Genomic DNA, 17,435 nt, shown 5'->3' on the forward strand with positions numbered 1-17,435 from the left:
ATAGAACGCACGCTCCGTGATGAGGTGCTGAAGTGTGCCACGTGGGCAGGCGTACAAATAGGCAATCATGTATAGACTGGTGCACAGACAGATGACAGGACACATGACCAAATAGACAGGCAGGGAGTCATATATAAACAGCAATACAGATAAATTAGAGGACACGTGACAAGCACACTGGCTGGTAGATACATAATACGTAGACTGTCATATACTTAAATAAGAAGTCACACAACCGTATAAAGACAGACAATTATATAAAGACAGGCATAGAGATAAGTGATGAAACACACAAGCAGGCAAAAGCAAACAATCACATACAGATACACAGATAAATTATTAGATTCACAAACACAAAAATGGACAGACGGGTTATAATTTCTAACATAACCTTCTAGTTTTAAAAGACAACACAAGGATGTACATAAGCTACGTCACATTTGTAGTGGTGGCTTCACTTGGGGGTCGGTGATCGTTATGGCCTGACTGGCTAAACATCACCTACACTGAGTGACCTGTCAAGAGTTCGATTCTCGTTGGCTCCCTCTCATGGGTATCCTTTCTAGACCAGTGCCTTGCTCTCTTTTATTTAGGTTGAGACTCGAGTGCTTAATTATATAAGCGTCACGCTATACTGGTAGCAGAGGTTGGATAGTGTGTTTACTCCATTGTGCACTAGAAACATATTGTGGTTGCTTACAAAAGCGGTGAGATAGTGTGTTTGTTTCTTTGTGCCCCTGCAAAGAGCGCCGAGCTTCAAGGTCGGCATAAGTAGAAATAAATCGTTTTCACACAGTTTCTAGTCGAATGGAAGCACACTCAATTCATATTGCCACACTGTCGCACTTTTTAGATGGGATTTACTGCGTGTGCTTAGAAAATCCTCTGAAAACACAATGACAGCTGTTCGGTGATGGTAGTATTTCAAGAAAGAATAATGAGAAAAGTTACAATTTCTTTCCTTCTTTCTTCTATGCCTCCCGGGATGACATACTAGGATACAATGGGCGCTAAGTTTTGACACACACACACACACACACACACACACACATACGCACACACACACACACACACACACACACACACACACACACACACACACACACACACACACACACACACACACACACACACACACATACTCGTATGCTGTAACTCTATAGTTGTTTCATCATAGTTATCAGGCCTAAGGAAGGAGTACAGAACCAGTTATGAACATCAACTTTCTCATGTTACTGCTGCTGTTGTTGTTTTACTGTTGCCGCTACTGTCGCTGCTGCTCTTTCTTCTCCTCCTCCTCCTCCTCCTCCTCCTCCTACTACTACTACTACTACTAATCTACCACTACTACTACTATACTACTACTACTACTACTACTACTTCTACACTACTACTACTACTACTACTACTACTACTACCAATAATAATAATAATAATAATAATAATAATAATAATAACTATAATATGACGACGACGACTACGATTACCTATACATCTACTACTACCCCGTCCTCAAACACAGGGCCATGGGAGAGTGAAAGATCGAGGAATGTGTAGATAACAAGAAAAAAAAAAAACAGGTTATAACGTTGCGCCACTTCCAGTTTTCTTTTGTATTCACACCGTGGCGTACTATAAGGTTGCGTCATAACAACAGGAACGTTAAACCCTGCTTATTCCCTAGTACATCTCTATGCATCTCTTCTGTTGTTTACTCATATCCCGTTCCTCAGCTCCTGTTGCGATACGGTGGTAAGGTAATTATGGCACCTAAGCGTATCCTATAACAAGACTAGTGGTATTAATGGACGGGAGATTTATCGATAAACATTCCACGAGGAGAGTGTCTGTAATTAACTGATTGATAGTTAATCACATGCAGCTGCACGCCGAGTCAGTGACAGTAAAAATGTTTAGATTGCACTGCAGCATTCTGAGAGAGAGAGAAAAAAAAAAAACTGACAGCAATGCCACATACAGTAATGTGGAGTATGTGGACATTGTGCTTCTCCGCAATGGTTACCCACCCGGCCAGGCCTTTGCATCTGCTGCCCGTCAACACATGAATTAGTCAACAGCGCCTCAAAATATATATGTGCATTGAGCATTTCCGGCATAGAATAACCTGCACTCTCACCTTAGCAGGCATAGAATAACCTGCACTCTCACCTTAGCAGGCATAGAATAACCTGCACTCTCACCTTAGCAGGCATAGAATAACCTGCACTCTCACCTTAGCAGGCATAGAATAACCTGCACTCTCACCTTAGCAGGCATAGAATAACCTGCACTCTCACCTTAGCAGGCATAGAATAACCTGCACTCTCACCTTAGCAGGCATAGAATATCCTGCACTCTCACCTTAGCAGGCATAGAATAACCTGCACTCTCACCTTAGCAGGCATAGAATAACCTGCACTCTCACCTTAGCAGGCATAGAATAACCTGCACTCTCACCTTAGCAGGCATAGAATAACCTGCACTCTCACCTTAGCAGGCATAGAATAACCTGCACTCTCACCTTAGCAATATCCGCAGAAACTAAACTTATGTTGCATTCTTTAAGGTGAAGAGAGGCGGATTGAGGACCCCTTCCCATCATGTTAATTGAAGTTTTATCCCTACATTGCATCCAATTTGACCTTAATAAAGAGGGACGTTTCAAGGCACCTCAGATTAGTTAGTAGTAGTAGTAGTAGTAGTAGTAGTAGTAGTAGTAGTAGTAGTAGTAGCTGTTGTTGTTGTTGTTGTTGTTGTTGTTATTGTAGCTATTAGTAGCAGGAGGAGGAAAGGAAAGTTAAGTAGTAGTAGTAGTAGTAGTAGTAGTAGTAGTAGTAGTAGTAGTAGTAGTAGTAGTAGTAGTAGTATCAGTAGTAGTATCAGTAGTAGTAGTAGTATTAATAGAAGTAGTAGGAGGAGGAGGAGGAGAAGGAGGAGTAGGAGGAGGAAGGAGGAGGAGGAGGAGGAGGAGGAGGAGGCAAATGAAAGGATAATGTAGTCATGAATTATGTAAATAAATAAATAAATAAATAAACAACAGGTAATTTAAGTTTCTTTCATTAAATGTGATCTCTTTCACACACAATTTTTTACTTTGATATTTTCTGTTCACCTTATTATTAGAAGACTAAATAGAAAAATGGTAACTTGTATCCATCATCGGTTCCTGTTCGCAGAGATATATAGCAAATCCAAATAAAGTCCATGTTTTTTAAGCATCCTGCATAATCACACGAAACACAAAGGGAAGATTACGTAAGGTTAAACTCTCAATTTACCTCCAGACTTTTATTATAATTATCACACATTACAAGATGATAGGGGATGTATTTTGTTTACCCTCACCTAGCACAAACCACTAACTCTTACAGATATCTTATATTAATAGATCCTGCCGCTGTTACTTATGGCCTTACTCGTGCTCTCTCTCTCTCTCTCTCTCTCTCTCTTTCTCTCAGTAATTAATGCCGTGGACCATACAAAGTCACCACCACACCTCACCTTTATCACACACCTGCACAGATCCACCTCCTTGCAATGTATAACACAATATGGCTCTCAGGCCCATATTTAGAAACGCTTTGCTGTCTCACCACTACTGTTTTCAAAGGCCACAGAGGTAATCAGCCAGGTTCTCAAGAGTTCTTCTCCCGGTTAATAATGTAAAGTCTTGTCAATCTGTATTTGGTCCGCTGATTCTTGTTCCTTCTCTTTCTACGTTACTTTGATATTCTTTTCTTTCTCAGTAGTAGATTTAAGGTAGAAAAGGGGGTTTATTGTTGTTGTTGTTGTTGTTGTTGTTGTTTGTTGTTGTTGTTATCATTGTAGTAGTAGTAGTAGTAGTAGTAGTAGTAGTAGTAGTAGTAGTAGTAGTAGTAGTAGTAGCAGTAGTATCATTATTATTATTAGTAGTAGTAGTAGTAGTAGTAGTAGTAGTATCATTATTATTATTATTAGTAGTAGTAGTAGTAGTAGTAGTAGTAGTAGTACTAGTAGTAGTATCATTACCGTTGCTGTTTTTTTCTTGTTTTTTTGTTGTTATTGATGTAGATGATGCACTTTTTCGTTGCATTCCTTTGTTTCTTTTTATTCATTTCTTGGTCTTAATTGATGTTAGTGTATTGCCAATGTGATTAAAACTTGTATCGTTCGGAGTGTTTTTATTTTTGTCCTTGATTGGATTTAAAAACTACATTACCTGAATATTTATCGGAAAATATGCCACGAACGTCACAGATTGCATGATTCCACTGAGTGTGCTGGTTGTGTAGGTTGCTATCAGTCACTATCTCATACATTACGATGCGGTGCTGCAAAGACGGGAGTTCAGCTTTGATTTCTGGCCAGTTTGCCTTCCTTACTTTGCAATGATAAGTTGAATAAATAAGTATAAGTTCTGAGTTATTCTTTCGGCTCTGTTTCATTTAGTGTCCGGCACCTCAGTGGGAAATTTTCTTCTTCTTTTTATAGCCCTTGGCAAGAGTCCATCTTACAGAAAAGATATATAGATAAATTAATAAATAGATAAAGTAGATGAATATATAACAGATAAAATAGATAATCCAGTAGTAAAATTATTACTGAAGGCTTAAATAACCTTTTTTTTCTCTCGTTTTCTGCTTCATTCTTTTCAGTATCACACTATTCAACAAAGGCTGGCTCTCCCCTTGAAAGTGATGAAGAGTGAAGGGCACAGGGAAAACCGGATCATCACGGACACATTACCAAGCTATATTCATCAGTGAGAAGAGAGAGAGAGAGAGAGAGAGAGAGAGAGAGAGAGAGAGAGAGAGAGAGAGAGAGAGAGAGAGAGAGAGAGAGAGAGAGAGAGAGAGAGAGAGAGAGAGATGGAGGGAGGGAGTGAAGGAGGGAGGAAGTGAGGGAGAGAGGGAGGGAGGGAAGGGGGAGAGAGAGAGGGGGGAGGGGGAGACTCGGTATCAACAACACTCTACGGTCTTGCCTCGTACAATCCTAAAGGTCGTGCACCGCTGATAATGTCACTAGTCAGCATCACCGCATCACATCATCTTCACCACCACCACCATTACCGGTCTACTACAGAGCACAGATCTCCCCCCTTTCAATGATAATGAGTATGTCATATTAATGTACTCCAGTAATCAAAGTAAAGTAAGGACTGTTTAATCTATCTTCTCGTGTTGGCATGTATGTTTTAACCCTTTCACATTCAATTTTTTTTTTTTTTTTCCCCTATGATCACCAACAACTTTCAGACACTTTTGTACTAGTCTCAAATATTCGTAGTTCTGTAATCTGGAGAAGGAAAAGTTTACTTCCTGTTCTTTATTTTGCGTCCGTGCAAACATATTTTTTGCCACTATCCTCTTGAGTGTTAGCAGGGAGCAGCCACAGCAGTGAAAGTGTCAAGGGAGGATGTTTAACACTGCGAGTCACCGAATGAGGCTTGTGTTGCGGCGCGTCCACGTGGTGGTGACACATGACAGCCGCAATATTGCCCCCGTCGCACTTCCCGCCACACAGCACAACGATGTGTACACTGCCGGACACTTTTCTTTATAACGTGAAATCAATGAATGTCATACAGTAATTTGTTGTTTTAATATATGTTCGTAAATCTATTTTGATTTTGTTATATTTGGTTTGTTTTATTTAGGTATTCGCTTAGCTTTTATGTTATCCATCTGTTTTATATTACTTCTCTCATTGTCGTGGTTTATTGTACTTTCCTTCTCCCGGCAGGTGAGGAGCAGCAGCCACCACCAACGAGCGCAGTTGTCACGAATAAACTTCCGTCTCTCTCATCGAAATATTGCAACAGCCTACTGGTGCCTCCGAACAACACATCACCCCTCTCACCGACCACAAGAACACATCAAAAAAAGGCTGCCTCACCTGTCTCAGCCTGGCCAAGTCCCGAGAGGAAGCCAACCGAGGGGCAAGAAGCAGCAAGACCTGCCTCGCCACCACCACCAGTCAGAGAGCGAGCTGCGCACTGCGATCGCTAACCCTCCCGCGGCTCAGCCAAATGTTGACAACTGACGCGTCACACTCCACCCCCTAGTTATATCAGTGCCCTAAGTACCCTGCGCATGCGTAGGAGACCTCGGGCACAAAGGTGGAGGTGAGAGAGGCCATTTGCTCCTCAGGTGCCAGCGGGAGTGTCTGGGGAAGGTCTGCTGATGCTCTGCCTCCACCCTTTCTGTTACTAACGCACATTCCGTTCCTATGAATCTTACGGGAGGTAATCAATCATGTGACCTTTGAGCATCAGCCTTCCCTTGCGTCAATAGGTAGAGACCTACGAGGGGGCCACCTTACCTAGGAACCGGTAATCTATCTAGTATTCCCGAGGCATCCTGCACTCTGAATTAGACGAGTGTTTGAGAATATAGTGGTGAAATAACACGAAATGGAGTGCTTCTATCTCATCCCGTGTTTTTTTTTTTTTTTTTTTGCTAAGTTGCTCCTTATTACGTTGTTGTTTTTTGCGTTCTTGCCTCAGTCTGTGTCGTAACCCTCCCCAAGCAAGCAGATTGTTGGCAAGCCCTTAGTACAGTCGGTGAGGACAACAACGGAGGAAGAAAATGATGCAATGTTTGTTCCCAGGGAATTAATGAGGAAGTTATTTACGCCAGGAATAGTTTAGCTTTAGTTAATAAGTTAATAATAAGATTCGACCTCATTTTTTTATACTTACTGCAATTTATGAAATATATAGGGATAAGTGTTAGGTAGCCTAATCAAGTAATTAGCGGCGATAAATAAAGATGATAAGTGTTTAAGTGTTTTGTTATGTGCAGTAATGATGATTTGTTACACTTATGGTTGCAGTTGTAATGCTTAACTGGAACACATGTGACACTAGCAACCAGCGAAGACTGAAAGAAGACGAAGAAGAGGAGGAAGGAGAAAGAAAGAAAAAAGAAAAACAGGAAAGAAGAAAAGAAGAAACACACACGTAAACTACTGGGGAAAGAGACAGCTTAGGCTGCCTTCACACTTTAGCGTTTTTTCGAAGCGCGTCGTTTTCGACGCGCGTCGAAAAAACGCATCTACCTTCACACGGGACGTCGTGCTCCACTTCAGCTTGCAGTGCAGTGACAGCAGTTGAGGAAGTAAGAAGTGTCGTTTTGGAAATGAGTGAGGAAATGAGTGATGTTCTCATCGCATACTCTGCGTACAGAACACTCTACAAGAGAAAGAAGAGGACAACGTGGATACACCCATTGTTAGCGGTTAAAACCAGATATTACGACAATTTATTTGCTGAACTAACAAATGATGACCTCAAATTTTTCAACTATTTTGTCTCATTTTTTTCCTTCTCGCTCTGGTCCATGAAGTTTTCTGACAATTGCTCTCCAATTTCCGCCCATGACTTTGCCTTCTTCTGTTTGTTCTTGTAATCATCATTACACAAATCCCAGAGACAGGGTCTCTCTTCTACTAAATCAATCAACATTTCAGTATTTAGTTCGTTAGCCATAATAGCCTACGTAATGCAAGGAACGTGATGCAAATCTGAAAAAAATGTATAATTAATATAAATAAATGCACATACAAGATTACTCAATTTTATACAGTTTCTACACAAAATTATAATAAAGAAAGAGTACAAAATCACAACCTGACGCTCCGTGTGTAGGGAGCGACGCTCGTCGAGAAAACGCCAAATGTGAAGGCACCCGGAACAAATACACACCCGCCACACGCTGCGCAGTGCAAATGACGACTGAATTTAGCAGGGTGACGCCCGACGCTGAAGCGTCGTCTCGACGCGCGTCTTTTCAACGACCAGTGTGAAGAATACCGTCTGTTAGCACAGTCAGCTAAAACTGCTCGTCATTTACGACGCGCGTCGAAAACGACGCGCGTCGAAAAAACGCTAAGTGTGAAGGCAGCCTATTAGGGAACCCTCGTTTACATCACATCCCATATCCAGGCTGAGAACATCTGTAGACGCTATTTAATCTTCACATGTGGAAGCTTAGGTGTATGTGTTTTCCGTGAACACTTGGTTCAAACTCATCATCACATTGATCCCACAAAAAAGGTTCAAAAGTAAAAAGGAAACAAAAAAAAATGTTCAATAGTATGGATGAGCGTGATGAAAGTTATTGAGTTACACGTTTTTAAGTGGATCAAAGATGGATGCAAAAAGAAAAGAGGCATTGGAAACTATCATTGATTACAAAGTGCATGTTTTTTGAAGTGAGAGAAACATTTATTTGTGTGTGTGTGTGTGTGTGTGTGTGTGTGTGTGTGTGTGTGTGTGTGTGTGTGTGTGTGTGTGTGTGTGAATAATGAATGGGATAGGAAAGAGTTGGAAGTACTGGGATAAATGTTTAAATGAATTCAAGGAAGGAAGGTAGGAAGAAGGTGGAGGAGCATATTAATAACAAAACAATATATATTAGGTTATGGAAGCGCAAGCAGAGAGAGAGAGAGAGAGAGAGAGAGAGAGAGAGAGTATCTGCGGAAAGAAACATGAGTTAAACGTAAATAACTCAAAAAACCTAATTAATAATAATAAAAAAATAAAAAAAAAATAGCACCGCTGGAAAGGCGAAATATCTTTATCAAGCTCAAGCTCAACCGAGGAAGGCGTAGAAGCCACAAGAAGAGGAGGAGGTAAAGTGTTGATGTGTGGTGCTGCCAATTCCTGAGTATGGTGGAGCGCAGGGTGTCCGTCTCCCCAAATAAAACCTTAGATGTAAGTACACGATCCATGAAGGTATTGTTGTGGTAATGAAGTATGCGGGGACAACTATGAAAGGTGGAAATATGCAAGTGCTATGGCCTTGTTACGGAGGACTGTATGAATAAATGGATTGTTGAGTGAATAAATGTTTGGTTGACTGGCTGGTTGAATTGACATATGGGTGATTGTCTGAATGATTAGACTGATGAATGGATAAAATGACTAGTCAGATGGATGGATGGGTGGATGAATGGCTGGTTAGATGAGTGGTTCTTAACCTTTTTCAATGTATGCACCCCTTTCAGATCAGCAGTTACTTCTCGCACCCCCTGAATTGTTGAAATAAAAAAAAAACTAAAATACAAAGTTGATGTGCTGTGTATTAATAACAAAACCACTTTTCCTTTTTTTTTAATCTTCATTCACAAAGCTTACAAAATACAGAACACTGCTGCAGCAAAAGATTATTATTATTATTATTTTTTGCTGAAAAAAAATATCATGTATATAAAACTATATTTTGCTGTAATTATCCATCCTCGCACTCCTTGGGAACTGGCCTCGCACCCACTAGGGATGCAAGCACCCCTGGTTAAGAACCACTGGGTTAGATAGATGATGGATTTATGAATGGCCAAGTGAGTGAGTGACTGATTGGCTAGATGGCTGACTGAACTATTAACTGTACACCTTGGTAATTTGGTATGACCGTGAGGTGTTTTAGATTGTGTTCACTGGCTGGTGGTTGACTGGCATGACTTGTTTCCTTTTTGCTACATAACATGTTCATAATGCTTATAACTTCAACTTTATAATTTCACTGAAAGTTTGACAAGTGTCATGTTTTCACAGTATTCCTCAAAGGATGAAAACAAGAAAACCCAACGACCGAAATCCAGGGTATGGTGATTCCAGACTCAGTGTTAGAGCTTCAGGGGCTGGCTGCAGCTCACACTTGTATCCTTACTAATTCTTAGGAACTAGGACTGGCATTAGTTTCACTGTGGGGTCCCTGGCTAGCAGGGCCACATCCAGCAGATCTGAGTTGCCAATAGTGTATTTTCCTTGCAGTGTTACCAAGTCAGGCAAGGATACAATCTCTCTCTCTCTCTCTCTCTCTCTCTCTCTCTCTCTCTCTCTCTCTCTCTCTCTCTCTCTCTCTCTCTCTCATCATGGACCACACATTGACACAACAGCTATACGAGTATGTGGGAGAGAGAAAGAGAGAGAGAGAGAGAGAGAGAGAGAGAGACTATGCTCATTTAGCAATGTAATAATATTCATATATCTTGTCTGGAGAGAGAGAGAGAGAGAGAGAGAGAGAGAGAGAGAGAGAGAGAGAGAGAGAGAGAGAGAGATAGTATCCTCACCTGACCTGGTAACACTGCAAGGAAAATACACAACTAGCAACTCAGATCTGCCAGATGCAGCCCAGCCAGCCAGGAACCCCATGTCAACACTAGTGCCAGGACGCCACCTCTCTCTCTTAGTGGGGATTGTGAATATCCATGAAATAAGGCCTTCCTTCCAAAAATTACTAAATGAACAAAATTCATTCAGATCTAACCTAACTTTACCCCTGTGAGGCACTAGTAAAACAGTAGCTTAGCGAGAAGCCATGCCTCGTCTTTGTTATGGCAGGCAAGGCTTCCTTATTTTACAGGCTGCTGATGTGTAACTACACTAGTGAAATGCACACTTTGTGGAAGGTGGCTGGCATATTCATGTTTGTGGAAGAATACTTTTTATAAATTTTGATATCAAAGTAGCATTGTATTTGGTATTTTGAATAAAACTGTGCCATCCTACATAAATACAATGTTAATTATTTGATATTGAGACATTGTAATACAGACATACAAGTTTAGATATAGATATTTGAAAACTAGAGACAGTGGAATGAAGTACATGTGGGAATGAAAAACTGTTATAAGGCTCAGTGTACTGAGGAAGGAGTAATGAGCACATCAGTGTGGCTATTGATTTTATGCAGGACTGGACTTCATAGATGCATTGTGAGATAAATGACAAGCACTAAACCTTCATAGCACACTATGTATATGTATTCTTTCCAGTAATTAAAAAAAACTGAATATAGGTTCAGAATCCTAGTTCTTAAAGATTTATATTTTTTTATAACTAAAAGCAGTTAAGATGATGGAAAGGTCTTGAGTGCAAATTGGCTCCCCTGCATTGAACAGTCGTGCACCCAGTTTTATACTTTAGTAATTATACCAAAAAGTGTGTTAGCCTGAATTCATGAAAGTTAGGGCATTGATCACTGACAGAAAAGTAATTGGTTCTGGTCTCATCCTCAAACTATTCCTGTTACCTTATCCATATCTTACCAGAGTAGGTCCTACCAGCTAACAGATATAATGGATTGTATTTAGTCTATAGTATTCATCATGTATTCAACATTCTTCCAAGTATTGTATTTTTTTACCTATATTTTCTTTTTGCAGATGATCAGAAGTCCAGGGCAAGTCCTACGCAAGGTGCTGCTGTTTGTGTGCTTCATCCAGGTGGTAGTGACTGTCTACCTTGCCTTCTGTATCTACAACTCTGCCTTCTCCACTCTCAAAGGAATAAAGAACCTACCAAAGCTAGAGGACAGACAACGCTACATCCCACCCCAAAAGGAAGGCCATCAAAAGTTGATTTTAGGTGTGTTGAGTGATCTCTAGGACTGCATGTGGACCTTTAATAAATACAGCATTCTCCTGTGTGGCATTGGATTAACTTTTGAAACAGCACAAAGTAAGGCCTCTGGTTTTGATTGAGTGTTGTGAAGCTTGTGTTGTGTAGTGTGGAATCCTCATGGCAGCATTCTTAGATGGCAGCCAGGGTACAGATACAGCTATGCCACTCTTCCTAAAACTATGCTATATAACTTCTGTGATGTATGTAAAAGGCACTTCAGATACAGTGACTAGGTAATAAACATAATGTTGATGTAGATGTAATATATATATATATATATATATATATATATATATATATATATATATATATATAAGAGGATAGATTCAAAACTTGAGAGACAGGAAATTAAGGCAGTAGGACAGTAGTTTAAGGGATTAGAATGATCACCCTTTTTAGGAACAAGCTGAATGTAGGCTAACTTCCACCAAGAAGGAAAGGTAGATGTTGATAGACAGAGTTGAAAGAGTTTCACTAGGCAAGATGCAAGTAAGGAGGCTCAGTTTTAGTGAACAATAGGAGGGACCCTATCAGGTCCATAAGACTTTCGAGGGTCTAGGCCAGTGAGAGCATGGAAAACATCACTGTGAAGGATTTTAGTGGGTAGCATGAAGTCAGAGGATGGAGGAGAGAGAGGAACAAGCTCTGAACCATCCAAGGTAAAGTTTTTAACAAAGGTTTGAGCAGAGTTCAGCTTTAAATGAGATGGCAGTGGTGCCATCAGATTGAAATAAATGAGGGAAAGATGAAGAAGCAGAATTACTGGAGATGTTTTTGGTTAGGTGCCAGAAGTCACGAGGGAAGTTAGATCTGTAAAGATTTTGACACTATTAATGAAGAATAGACACTTGTTTAGGTTATGCTGATACAGGTTGGCCAAGTTGGACAAAGCCTGTGTCAACTTGTACTGTACAGGAAATGAACAAGTCAGGTTTTACTACTTTTACATTTTTATGTATATATATATATATATATATATATATATATATATATATATATATATATATATATATATATATATATATATATATATATATATATATATATATATATATATATATATATATATATATATATATATATATATATATATATATATATATATATTTTTTTTTTTTTTTTTTTTTTTTTTTTTTTTTTTTTTTTTTTTTCATAATTATATAGGGTGGGGTTTTAATGCCAACCCTGGCATGGCATCATGAACTGGCCAGGCAAGACTAGCACCAAATCAGCTGAATGTTAGTTAGGTCACGCAGTTTCCCTCCAAGAAAGTGACAGTGAATACATACAGATTGTTTAATGTAACTTAATGTGGAATGTGTGGAAAGGCTGTATCTCTGCCTTGGTTACCTGCCTTGGCCCATATTCATCAAATTGGCCATTGTAGTTGTCGCCAGGCCACACTTGAATTTCGTACAATGGCTAAACACCCACCACTCAAGAAATATAGTATAAATATTTTACAGTTTTGCTAAGAAAATGTTATTTTCATTAATTTTTATAGTAGCAAGACACCAGCCAGCCTGACCAAGATCCCTGTGAGGCAGTGATGTCAAACTGACATGTTGTTTTTATTTCCTGTTACACTATGTTTAAGGTTGGTAAGTATCTTTAATAATACTTATAGGGTAATTTCAGAGGATATAAGAAGGAAATCTATAATATTAATGAAAATAGAATAAATTCATCATGAATGGTGAGGTGCAGGTGACCTCACTCTGACACAAATCAGTTCCGGCCTGTCCTGGCCACCACTTTAGACTGCTTGCACAATAGCTAATCTGTCCTTTGCAAGTGGGGAGTTTGGTCCTATTGGTATGTGTGTGACATAGTAATAGTCAGGTAGTATGTGGGATTTACTTGAAGTCATATTAATCTTAAATTCTGATAACTCCTTAACTAATATATGTGTTTGTTTTTGTTTGTGGTAATCGAGGATATGAGTTGTTGGGATATGCATTTCTTGTTGGTTTACTATAGTTGAGTTTTCTAGACTTTTATAATGAAATCTTGAGAAGGTAAAATAGAATTAATATGGGATTGAAGAAATGTTCATCTGTATGGCTGTACAATTATTAATTGTTGTTCTTTCACAATCATTACTTGTTTTATCATATAGAACATTTTAGAAGATAGATTATAATTTCTGTAATTTGGGAAGGAAAAATGTTCATAAGCTTTCATTCCAGTCACTTATTCCTTAACATACCATTAGCTGACTGTTAGTCTTTCAGATGTTACTTATATGATCTTACCAACTTTTCATATTTTTTCAGATTTTGATATAGGGAAGCATGAAGCAGACATTGTACTGGCGGAGCAGGAGATGAGCCCCCATGAGGGTCAGGAGGCTGTGGTGCAGCTGGGGGATGGTGAAGGCTCTGGGAAACAGGTGTGTATAAAGGTCTTGAGGTGTCTTTTTTTTAGTTATGTTTTTACAGCTCTAAGTAAATAAGTAAGGAAGTAAATATATTTCCATTCAAGTATACAAATACAATATGATAAATACATACACATAAATAAGGATAATGGCATGGTCTGCCAAGCCAGATTTCCTTGGCAGACAGATTTACTTCAGTGTTTGCATTAAGTTGGGCAGTAGTGTGCATAAAAGAAAATAAGTTTTGTTGATTAATGAGTTAAGAGGCAAGAAATAAATAAACAAGTAAACAAAAAAGGAAAAAGTTATAAATTAGCCTAAAATGATCATGACATCTGCAGAGCTAATAGATAATCCTTTATAATTTGTTTAAATTTATATGAATTGCTAGTATTGACAACTGGTATATAATTCCATAAATCAGGGGCAAAACATATGATGCTGTGTTTGAACAAGGTTATGTGGAATTGAGGACAGACAATACTTACTTTGTTTCTCCAGTTGTTATGCCTCGTGTCAACAAGTCTAAAAAATTGCATTCCTTTGAAAGATTTGATGATTTCAAATATGAGCAGAAGAAAATTCTTATAAATATAGATTAATTTCAAAATTTTATTGTACATAAATATGGGCTTAGTTGTGTCAAATTTATGTTTGAAGAACATATACCTGGGAATTTCCTTTTTGGTGACTAATTTTATTAAAGAAAGAAGGCTATGTGCAAGTCTATATACTTACATCATGATTATGGTGAAGATAACACAGTGTATAATATATGCTAATGAGAACTTCAGTCATGAGATAATTACGTATCCTTTATAATATTTCACTTATTCTAGACAGTTTTAAACATACAGTAAACCCTTGATATAACAAACCTCTGTTTATCAAATTTAAGTTTATAATGATCCCTTTAAGAGTATCAGACACTTATTTTATTTTGCTAACTTTTCACGCCATTTTTCCAAATTATCAAACAGTTGCTTTATTTTATGAACATACTAGGTTGTAGAATGCAGCCAATCACATATTTTTGAAAAGTAATAATATTTTCCTCTCATGGAGACTAGCCACTCTCTCTGCAGTGACATTACACATGACTAACTCTTGATTGGGTGCTGCCTGCCTCCTCCCAGGCAGCAGCCAATCAAGAGTTAGCCATGCATGACGTCATTGCTGAGGATGTGGCTAGCCGCTGAAGGAGAAAAGCATTGCACCATCTTTCATAAAACTTTACCACTTTTGAAATGCTATCCAGTCTGATTGTCACGTCATTTTGTCGCCTCATCTTGCGGTGTGCAGCACCACATCATGTTTTGTCACATGTTTACACATCAAGACATGGCTTGTAAGAATGGCATCAAAGGCTCCTACATCAAGTGTAGTGATAAGGATGTGTTTGGTGCGCTCTTGTATATAGTGTAGAGTGTGGCTGCATCATCTTCCTTCCTTCTGCTTCTTACAGTGCATTACTAAAACATTGTTTTCTTCCAAAGTAAGAACAAAATTGAATTATTGCACTGTAATCTTTATTATGTATTACAGTATTACTTACTGTACAGTAATAGAAAGGGACTGCAAGAAACCAACACACTAATATAGTACTGAGAGAGAGAGAGAGAGAGAGAGAGAGAGAGAGAGAGAGAGAGAGAGAGTGCATGTGTGTGTGTAGAAATAAATACACATTCCCCTTATCTACCTGTAGACACACACATAAACACACACACTTCCACAGACACACTCTTCTGCACACACACACACACACACACACACACACACACAATAATAATAAACCATTTATTATTATTATTATTATTATTATTATTATTATTATTATTATTATTATTATTATTATTATTATTATTACTACGACCTTCGGATAGAGCAAATTTTTGGCTTTACTGACCCACCCTTCTCCCATATGTGTTCGTTACATTGAGGGTTCACTGTACTTCATTAATTTGATAATTTCAATTTAGTATAGTAAAAATTTGAAGTACATCACTTGATATTGTTCTAGAGTGGGAGAACTGTGTATTACAATAAACGACCTTGGACCTATTATGCATATGTTTTTTAAATAGCTGAAATAGTATCCCTCCAGTCCCAGTGTATTGCAGTTTACCAGTAATATTTGAGGGTTTAGGGCAGTGGTTCTCATCCTGGGGACCATGGCAAGATTTTAGGGGGGCCATGGTGGGCTGTTACAAATTGTACATTTCTAAATAATGTTAGGAATCTGAATAAAAAAAAAAAACGTGCATCACTCTGTTCTAGCAGAAGAAAAATGCAAGGGAAATATGATCTGTTGAGTCACTTCAGTGAGATTTTGAAGGAGCCATATCTTGCATATTTAACAAATATATTTGAGCAGCTAAAGAGATTGAATCTCAAGCTCCAAGGCAAGGAAAGAAATGTTTTCACCTGATGGTTTGTCTTTGTGGATTTCTTGCCAAGCTCCAGAATTGGCAAAGGAAAGTCGACGCCAGGAATGTTGCGATGTTTGAAAACATTTCAGCTGTCCTTGATGGGAGTGAAGAAGATTGTCTGCTTGACTCATTACTTAAAACTGAAATCACTCAGCATCTGAGATCCTTGGGAAGTGAACTTAATATGTACTTTCTAGAATTCACAGAGGAAGAAGGGAAGTAGTAATTAATCCATTCTCTGGCACTCTAGATATTACTACCATTCCCAGTGATGTTCAGAACAAGTTCCTTGATCTTAAAAATGATTCTGCTGCCAAAGATCTCTATGAAGAAAAATCTCTGAATGTATTCTGGTGCTCAATACATCAGTCATATCCAAAAGTCGGTGAGATTGCACTTCAACTACTCTTGCCTTTTTCAACTACCTATTTATGTGAGTGGTTTCTCCACCCTCCTACAAATCAAGAATAAGAGCCGGAACTAACTGGATGTGGACCCTGACATGAGGTGTACATTGTCAGTGACACAATCTCAGATTTGTCGACTGGCTGAAAACAAACAATGTCAGCCTTCCCACTGATGTGTGATAAAATATGGAGAGGTTAACATCTGAACTTTTCCCAACTAAATTCAAGTTTGCTTGTGTCCGCTAGTCTTTTGTAGTCTAGTGATGTAAGTTAAGCATATCACAGAAATCTGTCAAATGCAAAATAATAATGACTGTCAACTTTGTAATAAAGCAAAGGTGTTCTCATCAACATTTTTTTTTTATTTATTTATTTATTTTTTTTATTTTGTTAGTCTTTTTTTTTTACCCCTTTTGCTGGGGTGGGATTTGGGAGAAAAATGAAGGGAGCCACACAAATGTTGAGAATTCATGAAAGGGGGAATGGAGAGAAAAAGGCTGAGAACTACTGGTTTAGGGAATCAGATGCCTTTGACCTATACATAAAAATCCCAACTATATAACATTTGTTTTTTAATATTTATAAACATTATTGATAAGCTCTAATATTGCAGTCCCAGTAGGTCAGTTAGCTCAAAAACCATGTTGATATCTTGAAAGTAGGTTAATTTTCTCTAAATAGTTTATTAGAAGGGTGGCAATTAACTTCATAATTTATAAGCTACTAAAAGCAGGAAATATTGATATTGAGTGATAGTTGTCTCTGTTGTTTCTACTACCTGATTTGTGTACTGGTATTATTTTGGCCCTCTTTAGAGCAGCATGTGTGGATAT

At 38.5% G+C, this 17,435-nt stretch overlaps 2 protein-coding genes across 8 annotated transcripts in view; one reads left to right on the forward strand and one right to left on the reverse strand.

Annotated features, from left to right (window-relative positions):
- The window catches only part of LOC135104443 (battenin-like), a 37,604-nt gene extending 31,572 nt beyond the window's left edge, over nt 1-6,032 (reverse strand). For 3 of the 4 annotated variants that reach the window (XM_064011881.1, XM_064011882.1, XM_064011880.1), the window contains exon 1: nt 5,875-6,032. The gene's annotated coding sequence lies outside the window, so the exon portion shown is untranslated. The remainder of the gene's footprint in view (nt 1-5,874) is intronic. The other variant, XM_064011883.1, reaches the window with a different exon arrangement.
- Nucleotides 6,033-8,564: 2,532 nt separating this feature from the next.
- The window catches only part of LOC135104445 (ribitol-5-phosphate xylosyltransferase 1-like), a 71,542-nt gene continuing 62,671 nt past the window's right edge, over nt 8,565-17,435 (forward strand). For 2 of the 4 annotated variants that reach the window (XR_010270447.1, XM_064011885.1), the window contains exons 1-4: nt 8,565-8,695; nt 9,536-9,583; nt 11,149-11,350; nt 13,663-13,778. Coding sequence is in view for 3 of the 4 variants with exons in the window: in XM_064011885.1 (XP_063867955.1) it covers nt 8,651-8,695; nt 9,536-9,583; nt 11,149-11,350; nt 13,663-13,778 (411 nt within the window). In the remaining variant the exon portion in view is untranslated. The remainder of the gene's footprint in view (nt 8,696-9,535; nt 9,584-11,148; nt 11,351-13,662; nt 13,779-17,435) is intronic. The other 2 variants (XM_064011884.1, XM_064011887.1) reach the window with 2 other exon arrangements.

The sequence above is a fragment of the Scylla paramamosain genome, chromosome 10, assembly GCF_035594125.1.
Source record: "Scylla paramamosain isolate STU-SP2022 chromosome 10, ASM3559412v1, whole genome shotgun sequence".
NCBI classification, from domain to species: Eukaryota; Metazoa; Arthropoda; class Malacostraca; order Decapoda; family Portunidae; genus Scylla; species Scylla paramamosain.